This window comes from Haliotis rubra, unplaced genomic scaffold (assembly GCF_003918875.1).
Source record: "Haliotis rubra isolate DU_JTF1 unplaced genomic scaffold, ASM391887v1 Scf12, whole genome shotgun sequence".
Lineage (NCBI taxonomy): Eukaryota > Metazoa > Mollusca > Gastropoda > Lepetellida > Haliotidae > Haliotis > Haliotis rubra.
The window spans coordinates 4,487,245-4,499,437 of record NW_025765114.1 but is presented as its reverse complement, the minus strand read 5'-3'; the positions used below and the strand labels follow the sequence as shown (position 1 = coordinate 4,499,437).

Here is a 12,193-nt window from a genome sequence, read left to right as displayed (position 1 = left end):
TTGTTTTTTACAGATTAAAAATATATAGTTATTATTAATATGCACTGTGGAGTAATCATAATTCTACATTCCCCACCTCTCACCATTGATCAGGTTGACTCTCAACCATTGATTATTCCCAAACTGTACAGGAAGGTGCTGACAGGTTTGATGTGAACCCTCAGCAGCCAGCAAAATCCAAGGGATGCAACTGTACCCTCAAAACGTGAGAAACAAACTCATGAATGAATTTTCTGAATTGACATACGTTTATTCAGCGTTTTTATTGTCAATTTTTGTACAAAAGTGACAATGACGTGATGGAAATGAGGAAATTACAACATCCTTTGAAGGCATCTGAGACGACGATTCCAGGATTTACAGGTTGTTAGTTCTAGCAAAGTAATAGAACTGAGGAAAATTGTATGCCATGCTACCTGTTCAGGAAAAAGACTTGATAAATCATACACACATACTTGTATGATGTACATACTGATGGAACCCCATTTTAATACATTATTATTAAGAGCACACAGAATTGTCTTTGGTGATGAAACTATATTGACAATGTAATTTGGGTTTGTTCTTAACTCACCACAAAACGTGTAACATGCACCAGCAGATAAAATTGCCATCCTCAACATTTCTCCAATCATAAAATAATTCTTCCAATGCACAATGCAAATGCTTCAGTGATATGACTTTATATGAGCAGACCAAATGTAACATGTAATGGTGATGACAAAATGTATAATCTGGACAAGGAGTGTCTGACTTACCCATGTTCATGGACAACCTGCTTCATTACAGGATTCTAACATGTCTTAAGAATGCAGTTCTGGCTCGTGAACATTGTATCATCTTGAACGTGTGAGCCACTGGTACCCCACACACCTGGCTAGTAGAATTTCATGGGTCCCTGCAGGCATGACAGCGATATTGCTTTGTAAACATAAAGGTAAAACAGCTCTGCAACATACAACAAATGTGTAGAATCTTCCTTGATTTTGCAAGAGAACAAAGGCTGAAACATGAACAAACGTACACAACAAAGATGAGCTGAAACAAAATGAGATTCAAACTAATCCGTCAAAACCAAACAACAGAGCTGGTACCTTGGCCTCGCCGAGTCCCAGAACCAGTATTACTTCATGGAATGAGACCTGGATGCAAACCAGGGTCAATAGTGTGAACATCACCATCAGTTCCAGATGATCCTCTCACCTGACCAGCTTACAATAAGGCACTCAGCAGGACTATAATGACTTATTCAATCAGGTCATGATGACCTTTTCAGCCAGGTCAAGATAGCCTCTCAGCTAGGTCATGATAACCCACTTGACCAGGTCATGATGATCCACTCAGCTGGTTCACAGCATTCCCTGTAATTCGTCTAAACAAGGTCATTTAATACCCACTTGCCTTGAATGTGGGAGACCTATATGGCTCCAGAATTCCCACAATGTACCATGGTCGTTGCTTCCATCCTACTCAATCCCAAACAGCCTGTACACAAACCTTGTCCACATGTCAGTGTCATACCTAAAACCTGAATGCAAGATATAGTCCTCTCCCTGTTTTGATTGAGTTCTTCATCGAGGATACATTCAAGAATGCCACTGATATACACTTTGTCAACAGTTCATGATACCTGGATGAATGTCACTGAGGCACAGATGTCCCGACTGAACTTGTGGGTGATACAATGAAGCCTTTCACAAAATAACAAGATCATCATCATCATCTGCTGTTGCTGCTGAATCAGGTTTGATTTTTTTAGCAAAATTTGACTCTGCCTCCCCGAGATCGTCAGCTTTTCGCTTTCGTTTCTGTTTAGTTGGTGTGTTGTTGATTTCAGCTTCATCCACAATCATCAGTTCATCCACAGAATCTGGAAAAAATAATCACTTATCATTCAAATTTCTTAAAAGACAACAAAAGGATTTGTATCTATTGTCACAGAGATCAGTATTATAATTATCATTGTGTGTTAGCTATTTGGAGAAGGAAACCCACAGACCTGGGTATGACAGAGGATGGATCTTAACAAGTTGGATTTATCTAACATCTGATCAACAGAAAAATGGGATATCACTAAGTACTGATGTCACTAGAGAGATTCTCTGTATGCACCAGTGTGATTTATGGTATGCAATTTCATTATTTCAATGCTTAAGATCTGACAAAACTGGAAACAGGTGTCAGGTGATGTAGGTGTCCCTGGTGGCTTTTAGTCAGTGGTTTATCTGACGTAGGCCACTTATTTACAGTCTGCCATGAATGAGCTGAAATATTGCTGACTGCAGCTGAAAACAACAAACACAAACAATAAGAGGCTCAGGGGTCCAACAAAGTTATGATACCTTGTTGCTTGGCGTTGTCACCACTGGCACCGCTTGCCTCTGTCTGGGCTTCTTCTGTGGCTGAGGCCTTCACTTCCTCTACGTCCCCGACAAGCTCAAACTCCTTCTCCTCGTCCAACTTGTCACTAGAGTAACCATGGTAACATATGTCAGTTGACAGAATCTAGATTTAATCTGCATGAAAATTTGTTCCAGACTAAAAGATTCAACACTCTAAGACACTTTGCAGTGCCTCAGACCCACATTTATACACAAAGAACTTTGTTAAGCACCCCCTGACATATCTCACAATTGAATGAGCCCCACTCTTAACCCTTTGGAGCATATGTGGGATATGTTTGGCTGTCGTGTGCAACAAGGGGATCTCCTGTACAGAACCTGGCCCAATTGGAAACTGCTTTACACGAGGAATGGCGTAGACTGCCCCTTCAGAGGCTGACAGGGGGTATGAGGAGGAGAATGCTGGCTGTCATACAATCACATGGAGGTTAAACCTTGAATCGAGTAAGACTCACAAAATGACATTTTGAATGTTCACATTCACCAAAAAATTTAACATTAAACATCACAGGGCCATACTTGTATAGACATGGTTTTGTATGAAAATCAGTGTTTTTTTAAAACAGCAATTATCATAAAATCAACATGGATTGCAATCATTTTGTCATTTTCTATGAGTCAACGATCATACGGGTCAGAAAATCTCATGGTTTGCCATGATGGTCACCACGAGAAGTTTAATGTACGTGTTGAAAACCTATCATTGCAAAAATACAGAGGGTGCTTCAGTTCTTTGTGTATATTTCATTAAACACTGGAGTTTTTCTTTGTGGAACAATTCTGTGGAAAGGGATCCATGTTTATGCTGTGGACAAGGTGCCCTGACCTGACCACATTCATCATTACCAATATATTATGGACTATCACATGCCAGTTATTACTCACACATGGTCGATTGTGACGATCAGGGTGTAGTTCTGAAGAAAATCTTCACATTTTAACCTGGTTCCGCTGATTATATTGAAGTAGGCAAGCATTTTGTCATTGTTTTCTGTAAACAGAATCAAGCATGTCATTTCAGTGAAGTATCACCTCAAATAAACAAGCATGTATAATACTTGTCAAACAATCACACTGGATTTGCAAGCAATTTACATGCTACCAATGTAAGGTTTCACTACACACAATGACAAGTTCATATTAAGAACTTGAATCCTTGGACTTAATTAATGACAGCATTACTGGGATCTGTGCCAAGGTTCCACATACCAGAACAAGTGGTTTGAACCTGTAAAGATCCGGGTTAGAATTGGTCTTATGGTGCTGTATGCCAGCTACTTCTATCATGATAGTAGGCAAGACTATTGTGAAGACACCAACCTTCTGTTTCACCCTCTTCACTGGAGATCACAATGGAACCTGGTTTGTTGGAAGACAAAGAACAGATAATAGTTATCTGGGACAATAATTCTTCACTATACATTCATGTCTCATTTGTTTCCTGCAAAACATTCTCTGATTAAATAGCATCATTATGTACTGAAACTAGGTGAGTGAGTGAGTTTAGTTTTACGCCGCTTTTAGCAATATTCCAGCAATATCATGGCGGGGGACACCAGAAATGGGCTCACACACTGTACCCATGTGGGGAATCGAACCCAGGTCTTCGGCCTGACGAGTGAACACTTTAACCACTAGGCTACACCACCATCTACTGAAACTAGGCTTCTCCAATATAAAACACATGGCAGCTTCACTAGGTGATACATCTTCATCTACATATTGTCAAATATCCTGTCTTCAGTGACAGCATTACCTTTCCCATCATCTATCTCCACGTCAGGCGCCACCATTCCTAGCTGACCTTTGAGAACCTGGAGATGGAAAGATGCAGTCAGTTAAAAATTTACTGGCAGCAACTTACAAAATACCGGATCATTTCAATAAAGTAGAATGTACATATTTGTTTACTTTAAGTTATGTATGTTAAGCTCGGGGAGATAATTCAGTTAAATATAGTAGCAGCTCTTTAAACTAACCCAAGCACTCTCTACTAATCCCTAGGTGAAGTAGTTATGTAAGTTAGCATGGGGTTCTCTTTGTCTTCACTACCTGGTCCAGCTACATGGCTTGGCCAGTGATTGGTATTTCTATTACTTGTAAGCAGATCTTCAGTCTTCTATACATCAACATTTCTCTCCTCTGGTCACTCTGTCTGATCATCACAACACTGCACCAATTGGGGTAGTTTGCTAATTCTGTTGTCCTTATATTTACCATAAGGTTAGGATCTGCTTTATAATCTTGTTAAGGTGTTAAGCATTTTAGTCAAATTCTGTAATACAGATACAATATCATATAATGTGATCAGCAATAATTCCAGTAACCAATGGAATATAACTTAATTAGTAACGAAAGCTATCATATTGTTATAAGTGCTTTCAGCAGTAATATATAGTTTCAAGCTTAGATTTTTTAAAGTAAAATGATTTTTTGGAAAGACTTACGCCTGTATCCCCCCTTAAATTTCATTTTAGTCAAATCATATCACCTGAATATATATTGCTCATCTGATAAGCATGAGTTTTAACATGCTTCTTTAATTGTATCTGAATATACTGAAAGACATATCCAACTTCTACAAAATGCCTCTCAAAGAAATTTTTCATCATCGTTAAAATTTAGAGGGGATACGGGCGGAAGTCTTACCCAGGTGACTTCAGCGAGTTAAACCTACTACGATTCAAATCTCCTGCACACTTTGCCAGGTGATATAAGAATGTAGTGTGTACAATCCAATGGAGATTAATGAGTGACACTTATTTCCTGCTGCTGCTCGTGTATCAACCTACCTTCTCCTCCAAACATTTCACAGTTATTTTGTCTGTGTTGAGGCGGACGGTCACTTCTGGTTTAGATGAACATACATAGCACTTGGGGTTGGGCGGGTCTAAGGAACATGGAACCAGGAGCTTCTTCCTGGCATTGGGCTGTCTGTTGAGATAAACCTAAAACATAAATCACACATCCTTTGTGTCTTGTTTAATGTAACAAACAGCAATATTCTGGCTATATGAAGGCAGCCTGTACAAAATTGTATCTCAACCAGACAATCCAATGATAAATACTGGGACCATATTCCAGTGATCGATACTGTCAGGGTATGATGATGTGCAACAAACCAAATCACCGAGTCTCATCTACTTGATTGTCTCTTGCCTATGACCAACATGGGTTGCTGGGAGACACTCCAGCCAGGAATAACATGGGGCATTTCAGTTGTGGATAAGTCTGTGTGAGATGAGATCACTTCCGCTTTGAACAGGATTACAGTTTGATGACAGCTTGATGTGTTACATGAACCACTGTGGTGAAACTTTAATGGTTCATAAGTGAAAATGATTATCATTATTCGCAATAGTTATGATCTGTTATTGTGATTATAGACAAGACAAGTTGTCAGATGGTCCTTCTGTGTCCAAGATGATATACTCACGGTTTTACATTTTTCAATGTCCCCTGCCAGTATTTTGAGTCCTTCCATGACAATGAGACCAGCAATGATGGCATTGGTGGTGGCTATAGCTGGTATGATGTTCCCTGCCATGGCTGAAACACAACAGAGTGGATCAAGGAAGAGTCATGTCTGTCAGTGTTTGTATATTGCCCCATTGAGCACTGGCACAGCTGTATGGCACCAGCCTATAAATACTCAAATCTGTACCAGGCACTGTAGTCACTGATATTAACCAAGTCACTATGAACCAAGTCACTGAACCTGGCAACCTAATCCATCAACTTGCTCCTTACAACATGGGTTGCTAGTAGTGCTGGAGCAATTATCGAATAATCGGTCAATTGACTGATCTTGCTTGTGTCAGCGATTATCGATGGACATGGGAAACTAATTAATATTCATAGAAAATGAAATATCAAATTAAACTTTAGAAAGTATGTTTCTTATTGTTATGTTTGTCACAGGTAGTGTCAAAATTCAAATTATAGGTTGTTAAGATACAATTGTGTTTTATAAGTTAGTGACGTGTTTTATAGTTGATCCTGCGATTAATGATTGTTCTTAAACATCCCAAAATCCACAAGACGAAGATGCACCAGGAAATAATCTTGATCATGGTATTAATAAGCCTGTTTCCATGGCACAATATTATGACTGTCCTGTTACTGCCCAAATAAGTTTTGTGATGGGGTTTAAGATTACAATTAATTAGGGATCAATTACTAAGCTCGAAGTATCAATCTGCATATTGTGAGCGATAACCAGCATTAGTTGCTAGGGAACAATTCCCTCGCTGGGCTGCATCTTATCAAAGGAGGATAGATACACAATAGTCAGCCATGATGATGTTGTAACAAAGATCCTATTCCACAAAGCAACTTAGCACTAAGTCAGGTATATCAGGACTGCCTCACAAACCAAATGAAGAAGAGTCGGAAGTTAGGGACAAGCAAACCACTTATAAATGAAGCCACACAGTTGACACACTCTTTTCTAGCCCAACATAGTTTACCTGGACACATTCAATACCATCAATACCAGATGGGTGAGTGAGTGAATGCTGCTCTGAGTGACATCCAGCAATGTTCAAGCTATAACAGGCTTGTAAGGTCATGGACAGGCAATCTAGTGTTAGAATGCATGTCAAGGTATGATTCATGTTGTCAAATTATGATTGCACACAATGAGACAGGCCACTATTTTGATCACCAAACAGCTCTGCCAGCAAGCGACCCATTAAGATCCGCATTTGAATTGGTCTTTAGCAAACAATGCTTGTCGTAACAGGTGGTCAGTGGTGGGACTGGGTGGTCAGGCTCACTGACTTGGTTGACACATGTCATCGAACCTAACTGCATAGATCACTAGATCTGGTCCAGATGCCATTATTTACAGATGGCCACTATATAGCTGAATGTGGCATTAAACCACAGACACCAAACATGGGGCACTGGAAGCATATTCTGCCTTGGAGTGAGTGGAGTGAGTGAGTGAGTATGGTTTTATGCCGATTTTAGGAATATTCAAGCAATATCACAGCGGGGGACACCAGAAATGTCTGCCCTGGAATCAAAGCAGGGTCTAACACTGTCAAACCATTAGACAATTAAAGTACTCTTATTAGAAACACCAGATATATGACAGCTTGACAAACAGCTACTCTCAGTGTCCTCACATTTAATGTCAAAGCGAGACTTGAGGCCAATGCCGAAGATTTGAGCACGAATGTCTGCAGTGCATGTTACAAAGTCCATAGCTGTATCGTCATCCTAAAACAAACAAAAGGCAAATGTTATTGTTACCATGGTAACTGGAAGTTACATATGAATAAACTACACAATTCAAAGCATACTCACTGTAAGGAAGGACTGATGACACAGTTCTCTAACAAGTGTTAGAACCTACACCGAAACGTCGCTCTCACGGTAATAAAGAAGTTGTTCATCCATATATTGTTATCCTTCCTTACTGCTCCAACTTCTAATGGCCTCTCAAAGAAGTCATACAGACTGTAGCCTTTGTTGGCAAGTACTGTCCACACGGTTTTGTTTAACAGAAGCAAGGAAAGTTCATGCCTGTATCTTATGTTATATGTTTGTTTAATGCTGCACTCAGCAATATTCCTGCTATATGGTAGTGGTTTGTAAATAATCGAGTCTGGACCAGACAATCCAGTGATCAACATCATGAGCATCAATCTACGCACTTGGGATATGATGACATGTATCAACCAAGTCAGCGATCCTGACCACTCAATCCCATTAGTCGCCTCTTCAACAAGCACGGGCTACTGAAAATCAATTCTAACCGGATCTTCATGGGTATTCACGCCTGTATGACAAAAGTTGACGCAACAATCACACCCAGCTAGCAATTCAACAGTAAGTCATACCTTGTCCCAGATGAGCATTCCTCCGTCACCCTGCTTGGCAAACTCCACTTTGAGCTCTCCGAGACATCTACCAAAGATCTGAGCACACTCCTTCATCGACCACACCTTCTGGTCACGCATTCCTGCACTGCCATTACCTGGACAACACAAAGTAACGACTCAGTCATGTTCCTTCATCTCACACAGACTCCTTCAGACAGCCACATGGTGATGATAGACCAATCAGCATAATCAGGGTGAATTTGGGATTTAAACCCAGACTCATAACTCTGAGGAACACTGAAATGATCTGGTTTGCACATCAAATTTCAGTCAGATGACTGGTCCACCCATTTCTCCCATGACCATGGTATGAGTCACGATACCATGTTTACTGACAAATTGTGTTATCTAACACTGATATCAATGTGGCGATACATCAATGGCTTGGCACTATATGGGTGAGGATTTATGAGTTTTTTTATCATAGAATTATTATGTTGTGTCTGCTTGATGTGCTTAAACAGGTATGATGTTGAATTGCCATTGCTTAACATAAAATGTGGTTCCTAAAATCACTGCCATCAACATGAAGGCCTTGGTAATACCAAAGACAAAGGTCCAGATTCAAACAAGCTTTCAAATACATCTACAGAGTTGTTCAAGGACAGCCACATTGGCTATGTAAAGTATGTTCAAACCTTGACACATACTTGAGCAGATACATATAACACACCTGCATCAGCAGCATCCGGTAAGTCATCCCAGTCCAGGGGTGTGGGAGGCCTCCTCTTCTTCCACAGAGCCTCCATGGACAGCAGGTATTTGATGTCATCACGGAACAGCTGCAGGACACAACATGAAGTAAATCAAATATTGTCTTTCAAGGGAGCAGTGTAACTCCATGTCATACAGTTTATGGGGTCAAAACACATCTAATGCCTGACACATGATTGAAAATATTCTACAACTTAAAGCTTATCTGAACTAGAGCTTAACTGCTTAATAGCTAATTGCATGCTAGTGCTTTCTATTACATGAATGCACAACTAGTTATGCTACTTTCTGTTCTTGGGGAACGCAGTACATGATATGTCCACAACAGTTCGGGAGAAAGGAGGGATACGGGATGAGTCAGGATAATATACCCTATCCATCAATCTTAACCCACCTTATTGAAAATTTTCTGTGGGTCGTATCCAGTCTGCATGGCCCAGGCTCTAGTGGACTTCCTCTCTATATCCTTCTTCTCCCCCTCCAGGGCAGCCTGACCTGCCTCACCTGCACAGACACATCACAGTGCAATATCTGCATGTTCATAACACAAGACAAGGATCAGATGAATCCTTCATTGTCCAAAGGGGATATACAACTTAACGCTACTTTCAAACACTGCTGTTCTGATTTCTCTATAATACCCCAACAAGGGGAGGTAAGTTGTTAACAGATGAATCCTTCATTGTCCAAACAGTATGTACTACTTTATGCTACTTCCAAACATCACTGTTCTTTATCTGATTTCTGTATAAATACCCCAACAAGGGGAGGTAAGTCATCAACACTACCTGCAAGCTCTGGGTCAGCTGTATCTGGGGACACATCCTGGTCTGGATCTTCTTCCCCAAACAACTGACTGAAACAGTCATGAGTAATTAGAGAATGTAATACAGATGTTTGTGCTGAATACACTGACTATTTCAAACTATGAACGTTTGAAATCAAAAAAGGCTCCCTTGGTCCTTTAGGCTCACTCAAAGACTGCTTAACAGTGTATTCATAACACTTTCAAGGAAGAATACAAATGCAAGTGAGTGAGTGTTATCACATGCACAGTCAGCAATATTCCAGTTACATAAGGGTGAGTGAGTGAGTGAGTTTAGTTTTACGACACACTCAGCAATATTCCAGCTATATGTCTGTAAATTATCCAGTCTGGACCACACAATCCAGTGATCAACAACAGGAGTATCAATCTACGCAATTGGGAACTGATGACATGTGTCAACCAAGTCAGTGAGCCTGACCACCCGATCCCATTCGTCGCCTCCTACGACAAGCATGGGTTACTGAAGGCATATTCTAACCTGGACCTTCACGGGTAGTTACATCAGGGTGACCTGGACCAGGCAAATCTTTGACTAAAGCAGAAGCGATCACTTACGCCATCAGTAACATCACTGAACCTGAAAATTAACACTGGCAAGCATCAGGTACTGAGGACTTTTCTGACATTTACTCTGAAGACACTCAAGACACATGAAGAGAAATCACCTATGCCAGCCAAACCAGTGATAATTTTCAGAGACAAATGCCTGAATAGTCGATTCGGGAAACAAGTAAATGGAATTCTAAACAGCTAGAGATCTAAGCAAGATACATGTCTTGAAACTAATTATTTCCATGTTCATAAGATATATTAAGCATGAGAGGCTCATGTAGCATTGTGTTGTCAAGGTACTGTATAATAAGATAACTGTCAATCTTGATGTGTATTTAGACATGTTTTTGGATTTTTTTCAGAAATAGCTATTACCACTGTAGTGACCAAACGGGTTTGACACCATTTTGAACAGAGTTCACTTAATAGAAAGATTGCCCAGTTAGTAAATGCCACAAGTACGGGTATAGTGCTGATAAACCAAGTTCTTAAATGGAACTGCTAGTGTTGGGAATCGGAAACCAAATAAACAATCGATTATCATAGGACTTGTGGTGAACGATTATAATCGATATATACATTTTTAATGTAATCACCAAGTTAAAGGTTTTTTTCCCCAGTATTTTTCTAATTCATGTTTTTTTTAACTTATACTGTCATGCAATGAAATGTATGCAAGCAAGAAAGACACTGGAATTGTAATTAAACTATAAAAGGGGTTAAAATTTTATAATGCGCATAGCTTTACACTGTTGAGTGCATGTTTGTTCGTGAATATTCGTCAAATTTAGCTAAACCTGTAGAGGTTTCCAATTGTTTGAAGAGACTGACTGACTGAGTTTAGTTTTACGCCGCTTTTAGCAATATTCCAGCAATATCACGGCGGGGGACACCAGAAATGGGCTTAACACATTGTGCCCATGTGGTGTTTGAAGAGAATCGTCCTTGGGGTACATATATGCATTTTCTGCTGCTGAAAATGTCATGTGACAGTTGTATCAATGTTTTAATAAAAATATTGCACAATAAATAAAATCTTTTTTATCTATTATACGGCCCCCACCACGTGAAGTTACCTCCCTGCTACGCATGCGCAGCCAACCAGGTAAGCACCTAGGCCCGTATCATCATTCCTTCTGCTGAATATATCAGTGAACAGAATTGCGGGGAGGTGGGTGGCCCTACCCCAAGGACGATTCTCTTCAAAGAATTGGAAACCTCTACAGGTTTAGCTAATTCTTTTTCATAGAGATCGTCCTTGGGGTACATATATGCATTAACTCAGACTCCCAAAGACTGGAGGCTAGGGAGGAGGGAATTCTGTCAAAGTACACATAAATAGCGATCATTAGGAAGAATGTAACAGACGCCATAACACTCACCTGTCACGTGTCCCGAAGCTTCCACGAGAGGCATGATGGGAGTGTAACCGACAGGGAGGAAAGTACTAAGATCCGACCTCATAGGTTAAGCAAAGCAATTCGAACGTACACAGTGCGAAAGTAAAAAACCCCGCCCACATCGTGGGTCTATTATAACTAATATAAGAGCACCGTAAGGGGGAAACCTAACTCACAACCGACCATAATCTCCTGAGAGAATCGAAAGGAGTTAAATATGATAACAGCGGATATATCAATGATACACAATTGAAAGCAGCGTCAACTGTCCAGATAACCAAGACTCACTTGGTCAGGTTGGCAGTACACTGTCCACTGGAGAGAACAGAACGGCCAAAACACACACGAATCACGTGAATGTGTATCAAGCTGATAGTGCCTGATAAAAGTGCTAGGCCTGCTCCA

The 12,193-nt window shown here is 40.3% G+C and overlaps 1 protein-coding gene across 1 annotated transcript in view; it reads right to left on the bottom strand.

Moving 5' to 3' along the window:
* Positions 1-225: 225 nt before the first annotated feature.
* The window catches only part of LOC124262959 (SUMO-activating enzyme subunit 2-like), a 35,654-nt gene continuing 23,686 nt past the window's right edge, over positions 226-12,193 (bottom strand). Inside the window, exons 9-22 of the mRNA XM_046697577.1 lie at positions 10,208-10,218; positions 9,796-9,922; positions 9,402-9,511; positions 8,967-9,075; positions 8,252-8,388; positions 7,535-7,628; positions 5,839-5,951; positions 5,195-5,350; positions 4,159-4,216; positions 3,723-3,761; positions 3,288-3,393; positions 2,343-2,467; positions 1,354-1,870; positions 226-1,298 (exon numbers count right to left, since the gene is read on the bottom strand). Of these exons, the coding sequence (XP_046553533.1) occupies positions 1,695-1,870; positions 2,343-2,467; positions 3,288-3,393; positions 3,723-3,761; positions 4,159-4,216; positions 5,195-5,350; positions 5,839-5,951; positions 7,535-7,628; positions 8,252-8,388; positions 8,967-9,075; positions 9,402-9,511; positions 9,796-9,922; positions 10,208-10,218 (1,361 nt within the window). The 3' untranslated portion in view covers positions 226-1,298; positions 1,354-1,694. The remainder of the gene's footprint in view (positions 1,299-1,353; positions 1,871-2,342; positions 2,468-3,287; positions 3,394-3,722; positions 3,762-4,158; positions 4,217-5,194; positions 5,351-5,838; positions 5,952-7,534; positions 7,629-8,251; positions 8,389-8,966; positions 9,076-9,401; positions 9,512-9,795; positions 9,923-10,207; positions 10,219-12,193) is intronic.